This window comes from Colius striatus, chromosome 1 (assembly GCF_028858725.1).
Source record: "Colius striatus isolate bColStr4 chromosome 1, bColStr4.1.hap1, whole genome shotgun sequence".
Lineage (NCBI taxonomy): Eukaryota > Metazoa > Chordata > Aves > Coliiformes > Coliidae > Colius > Colius striatus.
This window is the reverse complement of record NC_084759.1, coordinates 74394849-74412459: the sequence shown is the minus strand read 5'-3', so window position 1 is coordinate 74412459 and position 17611 is coordinate 74394849. Positions and strand designations below refer to the sequence as shown.

Sequence of the window (17611 nt, the reverse complement as noted above, 5' to 3'; positions counted from 1 at the left end):
CAGAGGTGAAAAGAGATCTATTCTGCAAGCCTTAAGTATGCTTTTTCTTGTTATAATTCTGATGAAAATGCCTCCAAAATGAGATTGATCCACATTATCTTCCAAATCAACAGCTCTCTAAATGAGAAAGGAGGGTTGAAATTGTTTCATATGCGAGTATTTTTCAGAATATGAATGAAAAAGCTCAAGAGTCTGTGTCACAGGTAAGGATTTTCTACAAATACAAAAGGAAATTTGTGTGAGGAAGGCAGATTACTTTTGAGTTTTTCAATGAAAATGAATGGGTATCTGGAAACAGTCAAGGATTTTGCTTAACTGCCTGTTCTTCTTTTTTTATACTGCAAGCTTTGTATTATTGTTTCAAACCAAACAAAAATCTGTCTTCATTAATAGAAATATGCCTTCAGGGCTAATATCTAGTATGATATGAATGAGCTGAAAAGTAATTTTCTGAGAGCTACTGGCACCTAAAGCGATGGATTTGCAGTGCAGCATAATTTGAATCATAGAGTGTTGATAATTAATACCGATTCCTTTATTGGGATGTTTAATCATATGTTTACAGGATAAATAACTACATCAAATGGTCTGGAAAAAAACAACCAAAAGTGGTTTTTGATGCAAGTAATTGAATTGCCAAAGTGTCTCCAAAACTGGAGGATGCTAGCCAATTGCATGGAAACACTTAGAATGTCATCTCATAAAAGCAGCAACAAATCATTAAGAAATGTGACTAAAATAAATCCTAACAATAAAAACATTACAATAATTATCAGTTAATTTAAGTTTTTTCTGAACAATTTTAGGTGTGATTCAGAATTAGCAGCTCGGAAGAGAATAGAGTTAAGTGTCTGCAGGGAGTGATTCAGATCACTTAGATGTCTAAAACTGGGTCATACGAATACCTTTTATGGTATCACTTAACCAATTTGTTCCTGCATGCATAGACATCAGTCTACATCTATCAGCAGATGTGAAAACTGGCTTATTTCACTCCATTTTAAAGAAATAAGCTTTGTGAATATCTGTCTTGATCAAATGCGCTATGATGACTCATAGTTTTGCAAGGAATAATGAAACCTTAGAAGCTACTTATCCACATACTTACTGATTTTGGCAATAAAACATTAAAGTTACATACTAACATCAGTGATTTAGATGCCTTCAAGACCTAGACAAAGGAGCTTTCCTTATGTATTTTAAGATGACAGTTTTGTCCATATGGGTGTAAACTAAATGAGTTGTAATGCAGCCGAGAGTAAAAAACTTATTCCCAGGCCAACCACCTCCAGACTTCAAAGGAGTATGTAAAGAAGTATACCACACAACTGTGTGTTAAAAGAACTGTACTCTGTCTAGACTAGACTTTTTAATTGTTAAAATGCCACCTTTAATCCTTGTGTAGACAAGGTTTTCAGATTCCAGATACAGAAAGGAATTTGCTGTTAGTTTGTTCTGGTGAATAGGTGATGTAAAGAGGTCAAAGTGAGGTCTCTGAGGCTTTAGGCTTACATGAGGACAAAGACTCCAGCTGATTTTAAGGGGCTTTTTGCAGGATGTACAAAATAGGCTCTTGTTGAGTCAACAATTTCCTTTATTATGAACTGCTTTGTTTTCCTATGAAAACATATTTGAAATAATATGTTCCTCTTCATTTGTGTTGTATTGTCCAAAGACAAACAGCATGCATAATAACAGTTAAAAAAAATGTATTAGTGCAGATGGAGATTGGTATATTGCATTGGAAGATGTAGTTAAGTTTTCTAATTGCTAAAAGGGGACGGGAGCAATATATCCTTGATGCTCATCACTGCTAAGACAGCTACAGGACTCTGAAGGGGCAACCAACTTCTGAAACTGCAGCTACTTTAGATCAGTAGTTAGGGATAGAAGGCTTAAGAATCTCATTGACTACATCGCTATGCAGTGGAAAGTTCGCTGTTATGGAACAGTTATGACAGATAAATAATTGTCACAGCGAGAAAATCTGTCAGCAGAAACTGACTCCTCCAAATTGACAGTTGCATTAATAAGTGAGAAGATGAGTGACAAAAACGCAGAGTATGGATCTGCTGTGCACATGGACATACTTTTTGGTCTTCTGTTGAGTAACAACTTCAATTGCTACTGCCTATTAAAAACATCTCTGAAAATGTGAGAATGAGAACAACTAAAACCTGAGTTGAAAAGCATACAAAAGTTAATGCTTTAAAATTAGTAGTAAAATGTGTGTTTTTGAATACTATTAAACACCTGGTGAAAGCCTGCTGCACTTAAAATGGATTATATACACTGAATGCGCAGGAAGATGGACATTTCTAGCATCAGAATCTGGAATGTTTCCGTGGTTTTACACTCAGCTTGACTACATTCCTTAAAAATTCTTCACTTTGACAACTTACCCAGTTTGAATGATGAATTCAGACCACCTTACAAGTATGGTCTCAGATGAATTTAAGATTACGTCAATGATTGCCTGTTACTCAAGAATACTTAGTATCTGTGACATTTCTGGTCTTCTTGGAGCAGACTCAATCAACAAATGACCATGTAAGTAAGGTTCTGGGGCAGCAACGTTTTGAAACTGAAAGGTGGCAATAATGAGGAACTTCCATTCAAAATTAAAAGCTAAGAAATTCCTGAGGACTTTCATGCTTGCAGTGATGAATGCAAGCTGCATGCAACATCTTCCTACTCCCCCTGTCTCAAGCCAGCTTTAATGCAACAGGAGAGAAAGGGTGGAAGAGATCACAGACACCTTCACTGAAAAGTCTCTTCAGAAACCACTACTTGGTATTATTCAAGCATGTAGATAATAACAGAATCACTCAGCTAGGCAGACATGGCTGCTGCACAAATCTTCCCCTAGAATCAGTTTGAGTTTTAAAGCTCATTCACATAGAACGCCATCTTTCCAAAAAAAAGAATAAACTCACAAGCCATGGTACTCAAAAGAAATAACATTTATCTCTCACAGAAAAGTTTTTACAAAACAATAAGTTATGTTGACAAAATTTAAAACTGCACTTCATTTTACTAACAACGTAGCCATGCAGAAATTACCTGAATGGAAAGGGAACTGCTGTTTAGCTTCTCCTGTGTGAGCATCCCAAATTATTGTTGTCTGCATCCGAAGGCAGGAAAGGAAAAAAAAAATGATCAGTGACTGTTCACCCCATTTAAAACAAGCAGAGAGCACCACCACTAAGGAGCAATTCTAAAAGATGGACTGATAAAATTGACTGCAGACAGCACTGTTTGCCAAACAGCTAAAAACCAGTAATCACTTCCAAATATTATAGAATAATATGTAAATTAATAATCTGTAGATAAAGAAGTATTATGTCTACAGATAAAGTAATATAACTACTAAGAATAGGCATATTCTTTCTGAATAATGTTAGAAGATGGCACTACACATTTTTAAAAGCATAGCTGTTTGTTATCTACTTCAAAGAAGACTTTTTCCTCTTTTCAGATATGCAAGTAGAATTCTTTTCTGAAACTACTTGATACTACATTTCTAGCAATTAATCTACCAAGTGAAATGTTTACCTAGCTGCAGAATACATAAAATTTCTTGCCACTGTGGTGGGACAGACTAAAGTGTCATAATTTGCTTACTACAGGTTTAATCCATACTCACAGCAAACATAAGCAACTCCCCTGTAGAGCTCAATACCAGCTTCTGAGTGAATTGTCAACTTAGTGGGAGCACATGCTTCCAGAAAATAAATGAAGAATGTCTCATCTTGCTGATAATGGATCATCTAAAGAATCACTACTGTTACTGGGAACAGAAGACTGCCAGAATAATAGAACTACCACTGGGAGATGAATGCACCTGGATATAAGGTGGTATGAAAAGGAATAAAACTACATTTCTGTTTTCACAAATACATGAAAATATAGGGATTCATCAGACCTACAAATCAAATGTCCAAGTCTGAGCTAGTTTCCCTAGAGTCCCTCTGTCAAGTAGCTGGAGAGAAGCACTGTCAGTGCATCTTGTTGCAACACAGGCCATGCGTTGCATCACATGGAAGTGCTGCTTTTCTCCCAGAATTTTATAAAGGAAGCAAGGATGACAAATATCTAATGTTTAGACATTAAAAGGCAAGAGAAATGCTGTGTACTTTCCAGTTTCAGTTTTAATGGATTTGTGTTCATCAACACCAGTCTTCTGTTCATTTTTATCTCTAATATGTACTCAGCTTAAACTATTGTATTTTTCTTTTGTTTTTACTTGATTTTCAATTCAGAACTACCATTGTTTATGCATATTTGTGTAGGGAGTCATATATATTTTATTCAAATCAAAGTGTTTCAACAGTTAGATGAGCCACAGGGTGCAGTATCTTTAAGATCATTGCCTTCCTGTAAGTTAGTCAACAGAACTGCAAACATTAAGTACTGGAAGCAGGTCTTTCCTTAACTTAGATACCTTTAAGGTGAAACTTTACACAGGGGACAAACATAGCTGTGGTTTTTTTTTTAAGTAAAAGCTTTTATATAAAAATAGTACACGTTTATGCAGCCTCAAAAAGGTAATCAACATGCGCTAAAACATTTTCAACTGCCTGGAGGAGAAGAAAACAATCTTATGGAATTCATCAGCACAAGCTCACAGAGTCAGCACATTTATATGCTAGAATAATGTATTTTTGAAACTCACTTTATCAACACCAGCACTTAAAATATAATTCCCCTTTTTGTTCCATTTCAGGGCAAATATTGGACCTTTATGTTGACCTAAGGTGCTTGCAAGGTTACCTGAAATAAAGAAAACGTCAGTATTACAATTTGTTTACAAATCAGTCAAATTACAGTTCACTGCTGTTTGATGCTTAAGAACGATAAATGTGGTTTGACTCACCATCTTCTGTCCATATTCTTGCAAAACCATCATATGAGCCTGTAGCCAATAGTGTTCCATCACTCTGTTGGGATATGTAAAAATGGCAAAGGTTGATACCAGATGAAATCTGTTTCAGACAGCCTTTTTCTTTTCTTTTTTAAGATTTGTGCACTGCTACTTATGGGAAATGTGAGTCTACACATTGAGACAGATTATACTATGATTTAAACTAAAGGTTATTACTGCAGACAGCAAAGAGGAAATAAAATCCTCTAACATACTGTGGAAATACTGGGCTATGCCATCAGATAAGAGTCATTTAATCAAAAGGATTAGAAAAAGAAAACAAAACACTACGAACTCTATGAGATTCTTCCAGATATCAAACAGATAGTACTTCATAGAGAGCCTACAAAACATCAACAGATCATCTAAATCCTGACTAAATCCCTGTTAAGTGAAATTCAGGCACCTATACTTGAAAGGAGAAAGACATAAATACCTAAGCCACCTACACTCACGGTTAACACATTGAATACCACCAAGAAGTTCCTTCCTACTTGCCTGAACACAGTCTCCCACACATGCTCGGAGGCACAGTACCATGATGGACAGCCTGAGAAAAGTTGGATTCATGGGTCCCAATTAGAAAAAAAGCCCAGGAACTGTAAACAGCAAATTACTTGTATTCTGCTGGAGGGAGTCCTTCACTGTGCAGCCAATAGTGATATCGAGTTATTGGGCCAGAATGAGAATAATTAAAAAGGAGCTTCACTCTGCAGTTTGGTGAGATGGATACTGGGCGATTAGTAGCATTTAAGCATTTCAGTATCTGGACTAGGAGTGTGATTCACCCCGTATATTGCCAGATATTCAGAAATTAGGAGTTAGTCTAAAAGAGTAGCTGAGGCTCCTTCTGTAACTATCAGCATCAATCACCTCTGGAGAGTAATTCACAATACTGTTTGCTTTAGACTCTGCTCAAACCAGAAGGCTCATGTATCCATTTCTGCGGACTTGGAGAGAGAGTCTAGATGACTAGTTTAGATGGTTAAATCTAACAGAGATGAATCCTACTCTTGGTACCAAAGGAAATGATCCGAATATAGCCTCTAGAAATACAGATATTTCTGACAATAAGGTAAATCACATAAATCAGAGAAGAACTAATTTAATATCATCTGTGTGAAAATTTCACAGTGAAATATGATTAATATTGTGGTTCTAAATAAACAATAAAGGCAGATGGCATTTCTATCATCATGAATATAAAATTAGGAAAAAACACAAAATAATCCTCTAAAACATATGTCTACTCTAACCCTCCAAAAACAGTGAGTCAGAATAGTTGTAGATTTAACTCAAATATATAATGATGTAGCAGGAAAAATACCTAAAAAACCTAAGCCAGATTCACTGTGATACACACTTATGTGGGTCGCTGATGTGAACAAAGATGGAAATGGCAAAAAGAGAAAAGGAAAGGAAAGCTCAGGGACTGGATGTACAATTTATCCAAACTTGGTGGTAGTAGTTCACATTCCTTGGAAAATTCAAGTAATTTGGAAGCACTTCAAGTGTTTAAATTAGGAACATTTCTTTACATTAAGTATTAGCACAATGCAAGCGAAATATCAGTGATTAGCAAAGTCCAGAAAGCTAAGGAACTGCTACAGGAAATACTAAAGGATGTCCTATCTTTTAGGCAACTCTTCTCATAACTGTTTTGCACCTTTCCATGTTTTCCTCTTTCAATTGGTTCCTTCCTACTCCTCAATTCAATTTTTCCGACTATTTTACTTCACTGTGATATCCATGGGAAATAAGTAATGAACGCCCTTGAGTTCTTTACTTGCTTTGTTAACTGATTCACCAACTTCTTTCATTGTGTCAAATATAAAATACAGAGGGGAAGTTGATTTGTGCAGTGGCCTTATCTTTCACTTTTGTGCAGCACCTAGCTCACCTCAAGGATAATTACACTGCAGTAAAGATTAATCAAATTTTGATCTCTGGCTAGCAACTGAGACTGGGTGCAACTGCTGAGAAACCCTTCTGGTACTTTTTAATCTGTTTTCCTACAAAAAAAAGAGTCACATGATCACTCTGTCCATAACTAATACCAGCAAAACAGACAGAATGCAAGTGATCTCAAAATTAATTAAGGTTCCTACAAGATCTTCTAAGTTCTTTTCACTCTGCTTGGTGGCAGAAAGGAGATACAAAGCAGTTTTAACGCTGTCCAAAGACACTGCCCAGACACTGAGGATTCTTAACAATACCTGTGCTCTCCGCTCACTTCATATATTATCTCAGACAGAAAGTTTTCCAGCATGAAAGTAAAAAGAAATCAGGCAGGGCAGTTCCACCCATGACTACACATACTCCTACCAAGATAAAGACAGTAATGTGAACATGTTTGGCTATGCACAGTATAATTCAAATGAGAGAGGGTATTGATAGTCCAGCTTCAGAAAAAGCTTTGCTGGTGCTTATATATCCTTACATGCCAAAATAAAGTAGCTATGAGATGCAACTGCATTATTAATCAGGCTTCATTACTACAATTGTTCTTAAAGTCAGCTAAGTTTATTTTTACCCATGCTCCTAAAATAGAGATATAAATACATCATTATTAAGCTTGAAGATGGCAACAGTCCTGGAAAATTATAGCATACAGGGGAAAGTTCAGCCTGTTACGACTATTTGAAACAAGAGGTCAGTGGGTTATGACAGAGCATCTGGTCACCTCAGATATAAAAGATATGGAGCAGCAGCTGTAATTGCTTTGGAAACAAATTTAGACTGTTAAAAACTGTGCACAGTCTTAGAAGACAGCTTACATTCCAGTCCAATGAAGTCACATCCTTATTGCTGGGGACATCGTGTCCTCCTTCTCTTATGCAGTGCCTCAAAACTAGTTGAGTGGAACCGCTGTTGCTGTTTTCATTGAGATTCCATATTCTGGCCGTTGAATCTCCGGATCTATAAAAGCAATTGTGCAGAGATGAAAACTCCTCTTGGTGTCGACCCAGCAAACAATGCAAAAACCTCTATTTCTGTTTTCATTGAGAGAGTATCACAGCCTTTACTAAGTAATTTTTCTCTCCAACCCTTCTTGCACTCCATCTACTTTAAAAAAAATGCTAACACGTATTTGAATTGTACATCTCATCTGAATCCGCACCATTTGCTTTCTTCAGAAAACTTTTACCTAAAATACATTTGCTTGGTCTCTGCGTTTTGCATTTCATACCTGAAGTTGTTATTACTGTAAGTGACATGACAGTCTGGGAGGATTCTAGGTTGCAATCATGACACTGTGAAGATCCAAATAAAGACGGGAAGATACAAGGCTGTGCCCATGTGTCTCCCATAAAACGTGTGCACAGTCCCACTGCCCAAAGGCTTGCTGAGTTCCTGGTGTATCCCCCAGAGCAGCCTCAGAGCACAGGCCGACAGGACTTGCAGGGTCACCTCGGCAACAGCCTCAGGGAAGGGGACCTCTGGCACTCCCCCAAAGCTGTGGAGGTGCTGGCTCCTTGGTCCCGACCCGGTTCTTTTGACAGATACTGCAGGAGCAGAAAGTGAACTTAATGCTGCCTTTAATTTGCCTATGGTCCTTTCATAATGTATTTCTGTTCAGGACAGACGAGAATACAGCCTCTGACAGAAGCTGTTTGCAGAATTGCTCCTTGGCCTTAAATCAAACTGTAAACCCTAAAGATCAGGAAGGAGAAAGGTAATTTAAATTAATTTTTAAACTCCATCTTAATTTCCTTCTGTGACGTCATGTCGACAGGGTCCTCTGCTGTCTGTAGCTTGGCTGCTTAGCGCACGTTGTCCAAAAAAGTGGCAAAATAACCACTGAGGTAACAGAGCAAGACAAAGACAGCATCAGGATTTTAATTTATTTTATAGACTGAGTATTTTCTAGGGAGATGTTTTTAATGCTGGCCAGAGCACTGATGTTGCCTAGAAAAAGTTGTGAGGAGGAAGTGAAGAGTTTATCATAATCTGTCAGTAAAAAATACACTCATTTTCACCTTGCATAAATCTTTATCACAATGAAAAGCATCTCTGAGGTCAGAAATCAATCAAGCAGGGTGGAAGATATTATGCTTTCCATTTTATTGGGATTTGTCTCTCGCTCCCTGCCCCTGCTTTTTTTGAAACAATCAATAATAGCAAGAATCCAAACAATCGAAGTACCCTGGATCACTTGTTTTGTCTGGAGGGTAATTTTCATCTACATGCAGTAAGTAGAATCTTGGAGCACAATTAGCGTCTCTCTTATATTACCAAGAATTCATACACTCTTAATGAAGCTTCATTGTTGATACACATAATGTTAGCTTTTCCTTCTTTTAAAGCAATGAGTAAAATTTCCTTTCCTATATAGTAGCAAGGAGACGAAAAAGGTCTTTCCTTGAAGACTAAAAACCTGAGATCCATTTTTGCTTTAGTAAGTCACATTTACCTGAAAAAGAAATCCATAGCAAGAGAATACAAAATTATCTTCTGATCTACTAATAAAACATTTTTATTATTTATACTAGAAGTACCAGGCAAATTTTAAATGCTTGATACATCTTTTAGTGTAAATATTGACCAATCAAGTATTGAACTTGATTGATCTTTGCTTATGAATTTTACCAATAATTTAGCCAAATTTTACATGAACAGTTCAACTGCAAAAGCAAAAACCTCTCTGCCGGTATCAGCGATTCTCAGCTGTGTTGTGCCATGGTAAACCTGGGGAATGTGCCCCCATCTCCTTTGAATCCTTTGTGTCAAGTGGAGACGTGATAGCTGGCAGGGCTTTGCCAGCCTAACCACAAGCCATTGTTGTGCAGACATTCTTCAGTTTTTGGCACACATCTTTCATGTTCATTAAGAAATAATTCAAGTCAGGATAATTTTTGCCACCACACAGATCTGAGACTGTAATAGAACTCCTTATTTCTTCAGAGGTCTGGGAAACTGAACAATTTTGCATATGTTGGCTAGAAGATTAACAATGAGGCTCTGAAGTTAAGGGACATTTTTACTTGTGATAATTTACAATAATGGGAGCATGAGTCTTTCATAAGCTTGGGCTATTGGTTAACATGCTAAGTAGGAAATTCCTTTGGTGCTGGCTTCTCCACTATGTAAGACTCTGAGCTAGTCCTACCTTCATTGTAATAATCCAGTTTGCTATTGGACCCAGTGAATAAAGTACTCAGTCACTTGGTTATCAAACACAATATCCTGTTTTATAATTCTAAAAGGGTTATGTTTTGTTTTTCAACAGTTTTATTTAGTCAGTTTTCTGGCAGTGCTTGGACAATCTTATTTTCCAGTATTTTAATTTTGTTTTTCCATTTTCCTCTTCCTAAGGCTACATAAGCTATTATGTGTCCCTGCAAAGAGCCTTTATGAGCCCACCAGTGTGTGGCAAGGGTATTTGTGTGTCTTCCCTTTTGTTCCTGGGGGAAAAAAGAAAGAAGAAAAAGAAAAACAAAAAAGAGTGTTCTCTGCTCTGGAAAGTATCCTGATTTCTGTTGAATGATTCAGTGAACCCTGCCTTATGAGAGGACCATAGTTCAAGCACAATTCAGAGATATTTAATCTCCTCTTCACACAGAAGAACTTCTATCTGCATGATAAAGCAGCTCATTCCGACATGCAAGTCATGAACACTTGAGTAACATGAATAGTATTCTGCACTACGGTAGAATACTGCCAAATTTTAGGAATGCTAACTCTGGAATAATTTTATTTTGTACTCTCCAGATCTTTTATAATCATGAATCAAGGTGAAAAAATGTTTGCCATTCTGCAACTGTCAGCACAGAGGTTAAAAGACCTGCAGTTGGACAAAGAAATTTGCAAGATGATTGTTGAATCTTGGTATTTCTAATCTTCACCTGCAAGTCTTAGAACCACTGTTATTTTGACATGTAATATTGCTAATGTGGTTATACTTTTTATTATTCTTCTTTGAAGAGCATAAAGGGAAGGTCTCAAAGTTAGCGCTTACGCTTCCCAGGCACTCAGTATAAAGAAGTGCCTCAGAGGTATCTAGATGAAGACCCCTGACTCACTGATTCTATAACATAGCTCCCTGTAAAAGGTTATTAGAATCATTGAATCGTTATGGTTGGAAAAGAACTTTAAGATCATCAAGTCCAACGAGACATCTCACACTGCCAGGCCAATCACTAAACCATGTCCCTCAGTACTTCATCTAAAAATCACTGTGTCTTTAATGCTGACTTTTCTGCATTTCCTTTTCTGATACCTTCATAAAATCATAGAATGGTAGGGTTGGAAGGGACATCCAGTGATCATCTAGTCCAAACACCCTGCAGAACCAGGTCAACCTAGACCAGGTCCCATAGGAACATGTCCAGGTGGGTCTTGAAGAATCTCCAAGGAAGGAGACTCCACAACCCCTCTGGGCAGCCTGTTCCACTGCTCCGTCACCCTCACGGTGAAATAGTTTTTTCTTATATTTAAGTGGAACTTTTTGTGTTCCAGCTTCATCACATTACCCCTTGTCCTGTTGCTAGCTACTATAGAAAAAAGGGATGTCCCAACCTCCCGATACCCACCCTTTAGATATTTATAAATGTTAATAAGATCACCCCTCACTCTTCTCTCCTCCAGACTAAACAGCCCCAGTTCCCGCAGCCTTTCCTCATATCAAAGATGTTCCATTCCCCTGATCATCTTGGTGGCCCTGTGCTGGACTCTTTCCAGCAGTTCCCTGTCCCTCTTGAGCTGAGGAGCCCAGAACTGGACACAGGACTCCAGATGAGGCCTCACCAGGTCAGAGTAGAGGGGGCAGCAGAACCTCCCTTGACCTGCTGGCCACACTCTTCTTGATGCATCCCAGGATGCCATTGGCCTTCTTGGCCATGAGGGCACATTACTGGTTCATGGTTAGTTTATTGTCAACCAGGACTCCCAAGTCTCTCGGTGCAGAGCTGCTCTCCGGCAGTTTGACCCTCATCTATGCATCTTTTGAATATTCACAAGAGGTTTCAAAGAAATACAAGGAAGAATTCCTTCACTGTGAGGGTGGAAGAACACTGGAACAGGCTGCTCAGAAGAGATGTTGAGTCTCCTTCTCTGGAGACATTCAAAACCCAACTGGACCGGTTCCTGTGTGACCTACTTTAGGTGGTCCTGCTCTGGCAGAGGGGTTGGACTAGATGATCTTTCGAGGTCCCTTCCAGCCCTTGAGATTCTGTGATTCAAGCAGGCCTCACCCAACAGCTGACCACTTTGCACTAATGGGTTTGACATAATGAGGAAACTGTCCCCAATAAAGTCACCTGTTAATGAGTAAGCACTCATAATGCAGAATTAACACCTGGTACTGACTAGTGTGGTGGTGAAATCAATCCCTTAACCCAGTAATTGAAGGATTATTCAGAAAGGTAATTCATGGTGGATCCTAAGGCACTGATATGAGGAACAGAGTAACTCTAAGTACTATATAAAACCCAGAGATGATGACAGGAGATGGCCTAGAAACATCATTTCCTGCTTCTGAAAGACACAGTCATAATATAAAGTTCTTGCACAAGAACTTTTATGGCTAATTATTTTGCTGACTAGTGAGAGCAAAGCTACATGGAGCACTCTGCAAGAGACAAAGTTCCCCTGTGTAAAAGAGACTAGTATAGATCAGCAATGAAATCTGCTGTTGAGTTTTGGGAATGAGGCCAGGTTGCTCTGCTTCACAGCTATGACAATCACCTGAAGGGCATGGCTAAATGTAAGAGAGCACGCAGCACGCTTCTGGAAGTGGCAGGTGAACACGATGACACAAACATCCTATGTTCAACTGGAAAAACTTTTGGAATTCAAGGCTTTAGCAGACCTGCTATTCACAGTCCATCCACTTCCACACTGGGAAATTCAAGCACGTTCAGGGACACATTGGGTCAGCAGCCTGTGACCACCTATGCCAATAAACTGATAGCCAGTTATTCCCTAGCCAGAGTATGGCCTGTTACAATTAGCAATCTTGCTCAGGGCCCTGATGTTCCCTCTGGATAACTCCTGGGCACGGCTTGGTGGTTAAAACGTCCAGAGATGAGTCCCAGCGTGCAATCAGTTTTGCAGCCAGGAGACACCGGCTGTTCTGTGCCAGTTGGCCTCAGTGCCTAGCAATATTCTCGCGCAGGGTTAGTTTACTAATGTGGACATAGCTGTAATGGGTTTTTGCACTACCCAGGGAACATAACCATCTGTAACAATTTACATGAGTCAGAAAATTAAAACTTAATGATACTGAAAGATATCTCATGGAAGAAATCAGTCTTTGAAGAGAAGGACGATTGGCTTTTAAGAGCAAACTTGGAATTATGGATGGGAATGATCAAATCTTGAGATTTAGTCAAACACCTACTCTTTTTACCTGACATAAAAGTATGTGCAATTATCTGTTTTGGAATGTTGACTTCCTCCATAAAGTGTAATTAATTAATCCTCTCCCATGGCTGTATGTATACCCTCTATTGTTCTGTTATGCCTTTGTTTGTGACATCTAAGCATTCCTCTCATAGGCATCTGGTGACAGTCATGCCTTTGACAGACTTTACTGGCATCTCTAGTCTCTTCTGTCCTCCACTTTAAGGGTTATGGGCGTGGTGGAGGAGGAAGAGCAGCTGCACAACATATTTTTTCTGGCTATTTGATCAGAGAAATGCCTGTCTCCACTGTTGGGTTTTCATCTGTGGATTTGTTTTTTTTTTAAATGCCCTTTGCAAAGTCAAGAGAGTATTTACTCCTGTGCTATCCTTCACACCCTAAAAAATCATAGCAATTTAGTAGATTGGATATCAAATATCAAAACTCCTGTCAGTAGGAAACTCACTAAACTGGGACCCAACACTCTAGTTTTGAGTAATTAATTCTACAAACAAATCCCCTAACACAGCTTGCTTCAAATTAGGTCGTGAACTTGCATTATTCTTTTAGTGCTTTGAAGATTACATCAGGTTACTGTCTAAACTGCTGCTAATTGTTCGAAAAATTTCTTGCTTGTATTACAAGGCTTGAAGAAAATGCTTTGCCATGAATTGAGATTTGATTGTGCTAGGCACTTTATAAACAAAACAAATGTGTTATTTCTTTTATTTCATAGTTAGGTTTTTATATGTATTTTTTAAGAAGACAACAGATGGGTACAATGAGGCAGATTGGAAACCAGAAGAAAAATACGGACTGGCAGCACAATTTGGCTATTATTGAATCTAATAATTCAGTGTTTGTGCACTAGACTTACTGCAGTTTTCTTTTTTGAAGCATTACTTTGCAAAGGACAAACAGAACTGCAACACACTGTATACCCTGGGGAATTTTTCCCTCTCGTTTAATTGGTGCCGTAACCCTGTAGATGATACCTTACATTATGATTATACCAGACATCTCAAATGCTTCTTTGTGCAGTGGTATAATCAGTCACTTAGCTCTCTTCCTTTGGTTTTGTTTTCTTCTGTGCACTCTATGCCATTTCAGTCACGTAAACTTCATCAGACGCTCAGTGCTGCATTACCTAAGACTAACTGCATTGCATACTTTGTTTCTTATGAGCAGGCTAAAATCTGATCAAGATGAACACAGACCTAAATTATTTGCATTTTCATTGCATTGCCGTTAGTCCTCATGAGACACAGCACCTGACTACACTTTCTAACCACATGTGTATTTATGTGCTTCCAAAATCAGTCGCAAAGCTTGTTAAAAAAGTCCTATCACATTGAAAGGTAAAGCTTAATTGAAAGGATAGTAAGAGGGCATTTATCTTAGACATCTGACTAATGGCTCTGATTGTCATCTTCCAGGTTTACTTGAAGCTAAAGTATCACTGTCCCAGGGATCCATCTACCAGTGCTTAGCACCCTGCAGCAAAGTTACTCACTGGTTCCTCAGTTACTGCACTATATGCTCTGGTATATGAAATGGTACACTGTTTAAGCTATGCACACCAGGACTGAGAACTATAGATCCTACGGAAGTCAGTCCAGTATGGCAGGCACTGAGAGAGAGAGGCGAATACTGGGAAGTAGTTACTGATGCTAAAGCCAAAGGTCTGAGCACTTAGGATTTTTAACTCCCTATGTAATGAGTTGAGAGATGCAGGTACCTGCAGAGGGACAGAGCACTCGAGTAGATGCCTAATTTCAGCTGTGTAGATATTCTCCAGAATATAGCATCATCTTCACTTCATCTCAGGCATCACCAGGTGTCCCTGAAGAATAATTTGTATGTATCCTTTCTTCTCATCGTCTCCATTTTAGATAATGTAGGTGTGCTAATTGATCACCTGCAGGCTGTTCTCATAGAATTCGTATAAATACCATAATGGATAAGCTTACTCATAAAAAGTGTATTGTTTAGGATGACAGGCCTAAATGACATCTACTGTATTAACAAATAAGTCTCTTCACTTGAATGACCCTAAATACGAGAGCTATTGATCTCATGACAGCCCTTAACATTCTAATTAAGTTTGTCTCTACTATGGGAAAGCTCTTTCAGATTTTACAAAACCTTGTCTAGATTTTCATCTTTAATAAGACACAACCATGAAAACAATTTAATGAGGCTAAATAAATTCTTAGTTTTTAAGGTTTTCTTCACTGTTAGGCAGTGATTTAGCACCTAAGGGTAGTCAAAGTGTTTAGGCATACATTGAAAAGTTGGAGGAGTAGTACAGAGGCATGTTTGTTTGAGATCATATGATGGTGATTTAAAAATCATTATGTAGGCAGTAACATTTCCTGTACATAGAAGATTCTTTGCCTTCCCTTGATACACTTATATTTCCCCGAAAACATCCTCTTAGAGTTGGGCCAGGACGATTACGGAGTGTCACATGCTACAGTTCTTCCACGTTTGTCAACCCTGATTTTTATTTATTTACACACTGAATAGATCTCTCTTTATGACTCGCTCAATTGTATGCTGGGAAGAGGACAATCTGCGTGAAATAACTGTTTTATAGTTGCCTCTTTTAACTGGAGACTGATCTTAATGATCTGGACTTCCCTTAATAATAATAATTTGCTAGGGATAAGCAATACTGCCAAGCAATATTGCCCGAGACACTAGAAAACTGAGTGGATAAAGCAATATAGTTAGTGGAAAAAAACAGCAAATGCATGGCACTGGAGCATGGCTGCCATTACTGCTCTTGTCTCTGTCATGGCATAACCCATAGACCCTATCATAAACCAAAAGGCCTACCGAGCTTATGGAAAAAGAGAGGTGAAAACCAAAAGTTTTAATCCAAAACCCTTACATACAGTTTTTTTGCAAATTCTAGTGCTGCATCCATTTAAAATTAATAAAGGAAGATACTTAGTGCTACAGATACTAAAAGTACTATCAGGCCCAGACATTCCAGAAAGATGATATTCGGGAGGATTCTGTTTTCTAAAAATCCTGTTTGTTACCTGAAACCATTATTTGGAAACTCCTGTCTTAGAGATTTTGTGCTGTTGATCTAACCTAGTATTTACTTTTCTAATTTATTCTTTCCCATTTGACTCTAATACCTTGTTTTCATGTATTAAATCAACAAATATAAGTTTATTCTGATGATCTTACAAAAAGTTGGAAACACAAGGACTCTACACTTCCTTGTAAGAAATTTGTTCTGATATCCCTAAGCAACTTTAGGTGATGAAGACCCCTTTATCTGCTCTAACTTTTACCAACTTTCCTCCATGTTCCCAGCTGGACTTCTTAAATTTAGCCTTCATTTTAAGGTTAAAGCTTAATCATGAACAAACACATATTCCAACAGTGTCTGATGTAGCGCTCAGTGTATTCACATTGTTTTGGGGTTTTTTTTGATCAAATGTGATTTTTTTTAAGTCAATCTCCTGATTGTCCCACTGGTCATGCTTTGGTTGTTACTGCCGAGCAACTCTGCAGACCACAAACCAAACTCCTTTCCAATGACACCAAATCAAAACAGGCCCTGAAACCACTCCTTAATATTCAGTTCCTTGGACAAAAGTAGGTCTATCCTGAAGCCTCCCTGTCCCACATGAGCAGCAGTGACAAACAAAACAGTTTTGCTCTACAGATCTACTCCTGTTTGCGCATCAGGCTAATGCAGATGTAGCCAAAGAGAACTCTGGTTTAGTTTCCATAGTTCTGAAAAAACTTTAAAAAAATTTAATGTGTATTCAGGGCTACAGAGTGCACATCTTAAATGTGCAAATGCTTCATGTTCTGAGTCACCTTATGATTTACTTAACTGCTATGTTGGTACAGTATTGCTGAAGAAAACAGTTTCAGACTGAAAGATCTGCAAAGAGAATGCTCATTCATCTCTAGTACACACTTGCAAGCACTTGCAACTCTAAACATACTCTAATTGCAGCAGCTGTTTTCAGTCATGGTCTTACCCGGATGCTAGCAGGTCACTGACAGGGTTCCAGGCACAGATGAACACCTCTGATTCATGGCCCCGAAGGACTGTTGCTTTGTTAGGAGGAATTTCAACATCCCCGTCAATTTCCATTGGCTTTGAATGATTATCTGTAAGGAGATATATCAGAATAAATAGTTTGCAAGATACTGTTAGATCTGTTTTAAAAACAACCCACAGTCTAAAGGTTACAGCAATGCATACATTATAAAATATATTCTGTGTTTTTTCACTGACCATATTCCTCTATTTTCTTCTCTATGATGATTCAGATGTATGAGATTTCCCCTAAAGGTAAAGCTTTCAAT

At 38.2% G+C, this 17611-nt stretch overlaps 1 protein-coding gene across 6 annotated transcripts in view; it reads right to left on the bottom strand.

Moving 5' to 3' along the window:
* TBL1X (transducin beta like 1 X-linked) overlaps positions 1–17611 on the bottom strand; it is a 195831-nt gene that overhangs the window by 13242 nt on the left and 164978 nt on the right. For all 6 annotated transcript variants that reach the window (XM_061998678.1, XM_061998688.1, XM_061998670.1 and 3 more), the window contains 5 exons: positions 17281–17413; positions 7702–7843; positions 4877–4940; positions 4676–4773; positions 3064–3124 (listed from right to left, as the gene is read on the bottom strand). In XM_061998678.1, coding sequence (XP_061854662.1) covers positions 3064–3124; positions 4676–4773; positions 4877–4940; positions 7702–7843; positions 17281–17413 — 498 coding nt within the window. The remainder of the gene's footprint in view (positions 1–3063; positions 3125–4675; positions 4774–4876; positions 4941–7701; positions 7844–17280; positions 17414–17611) is intronic.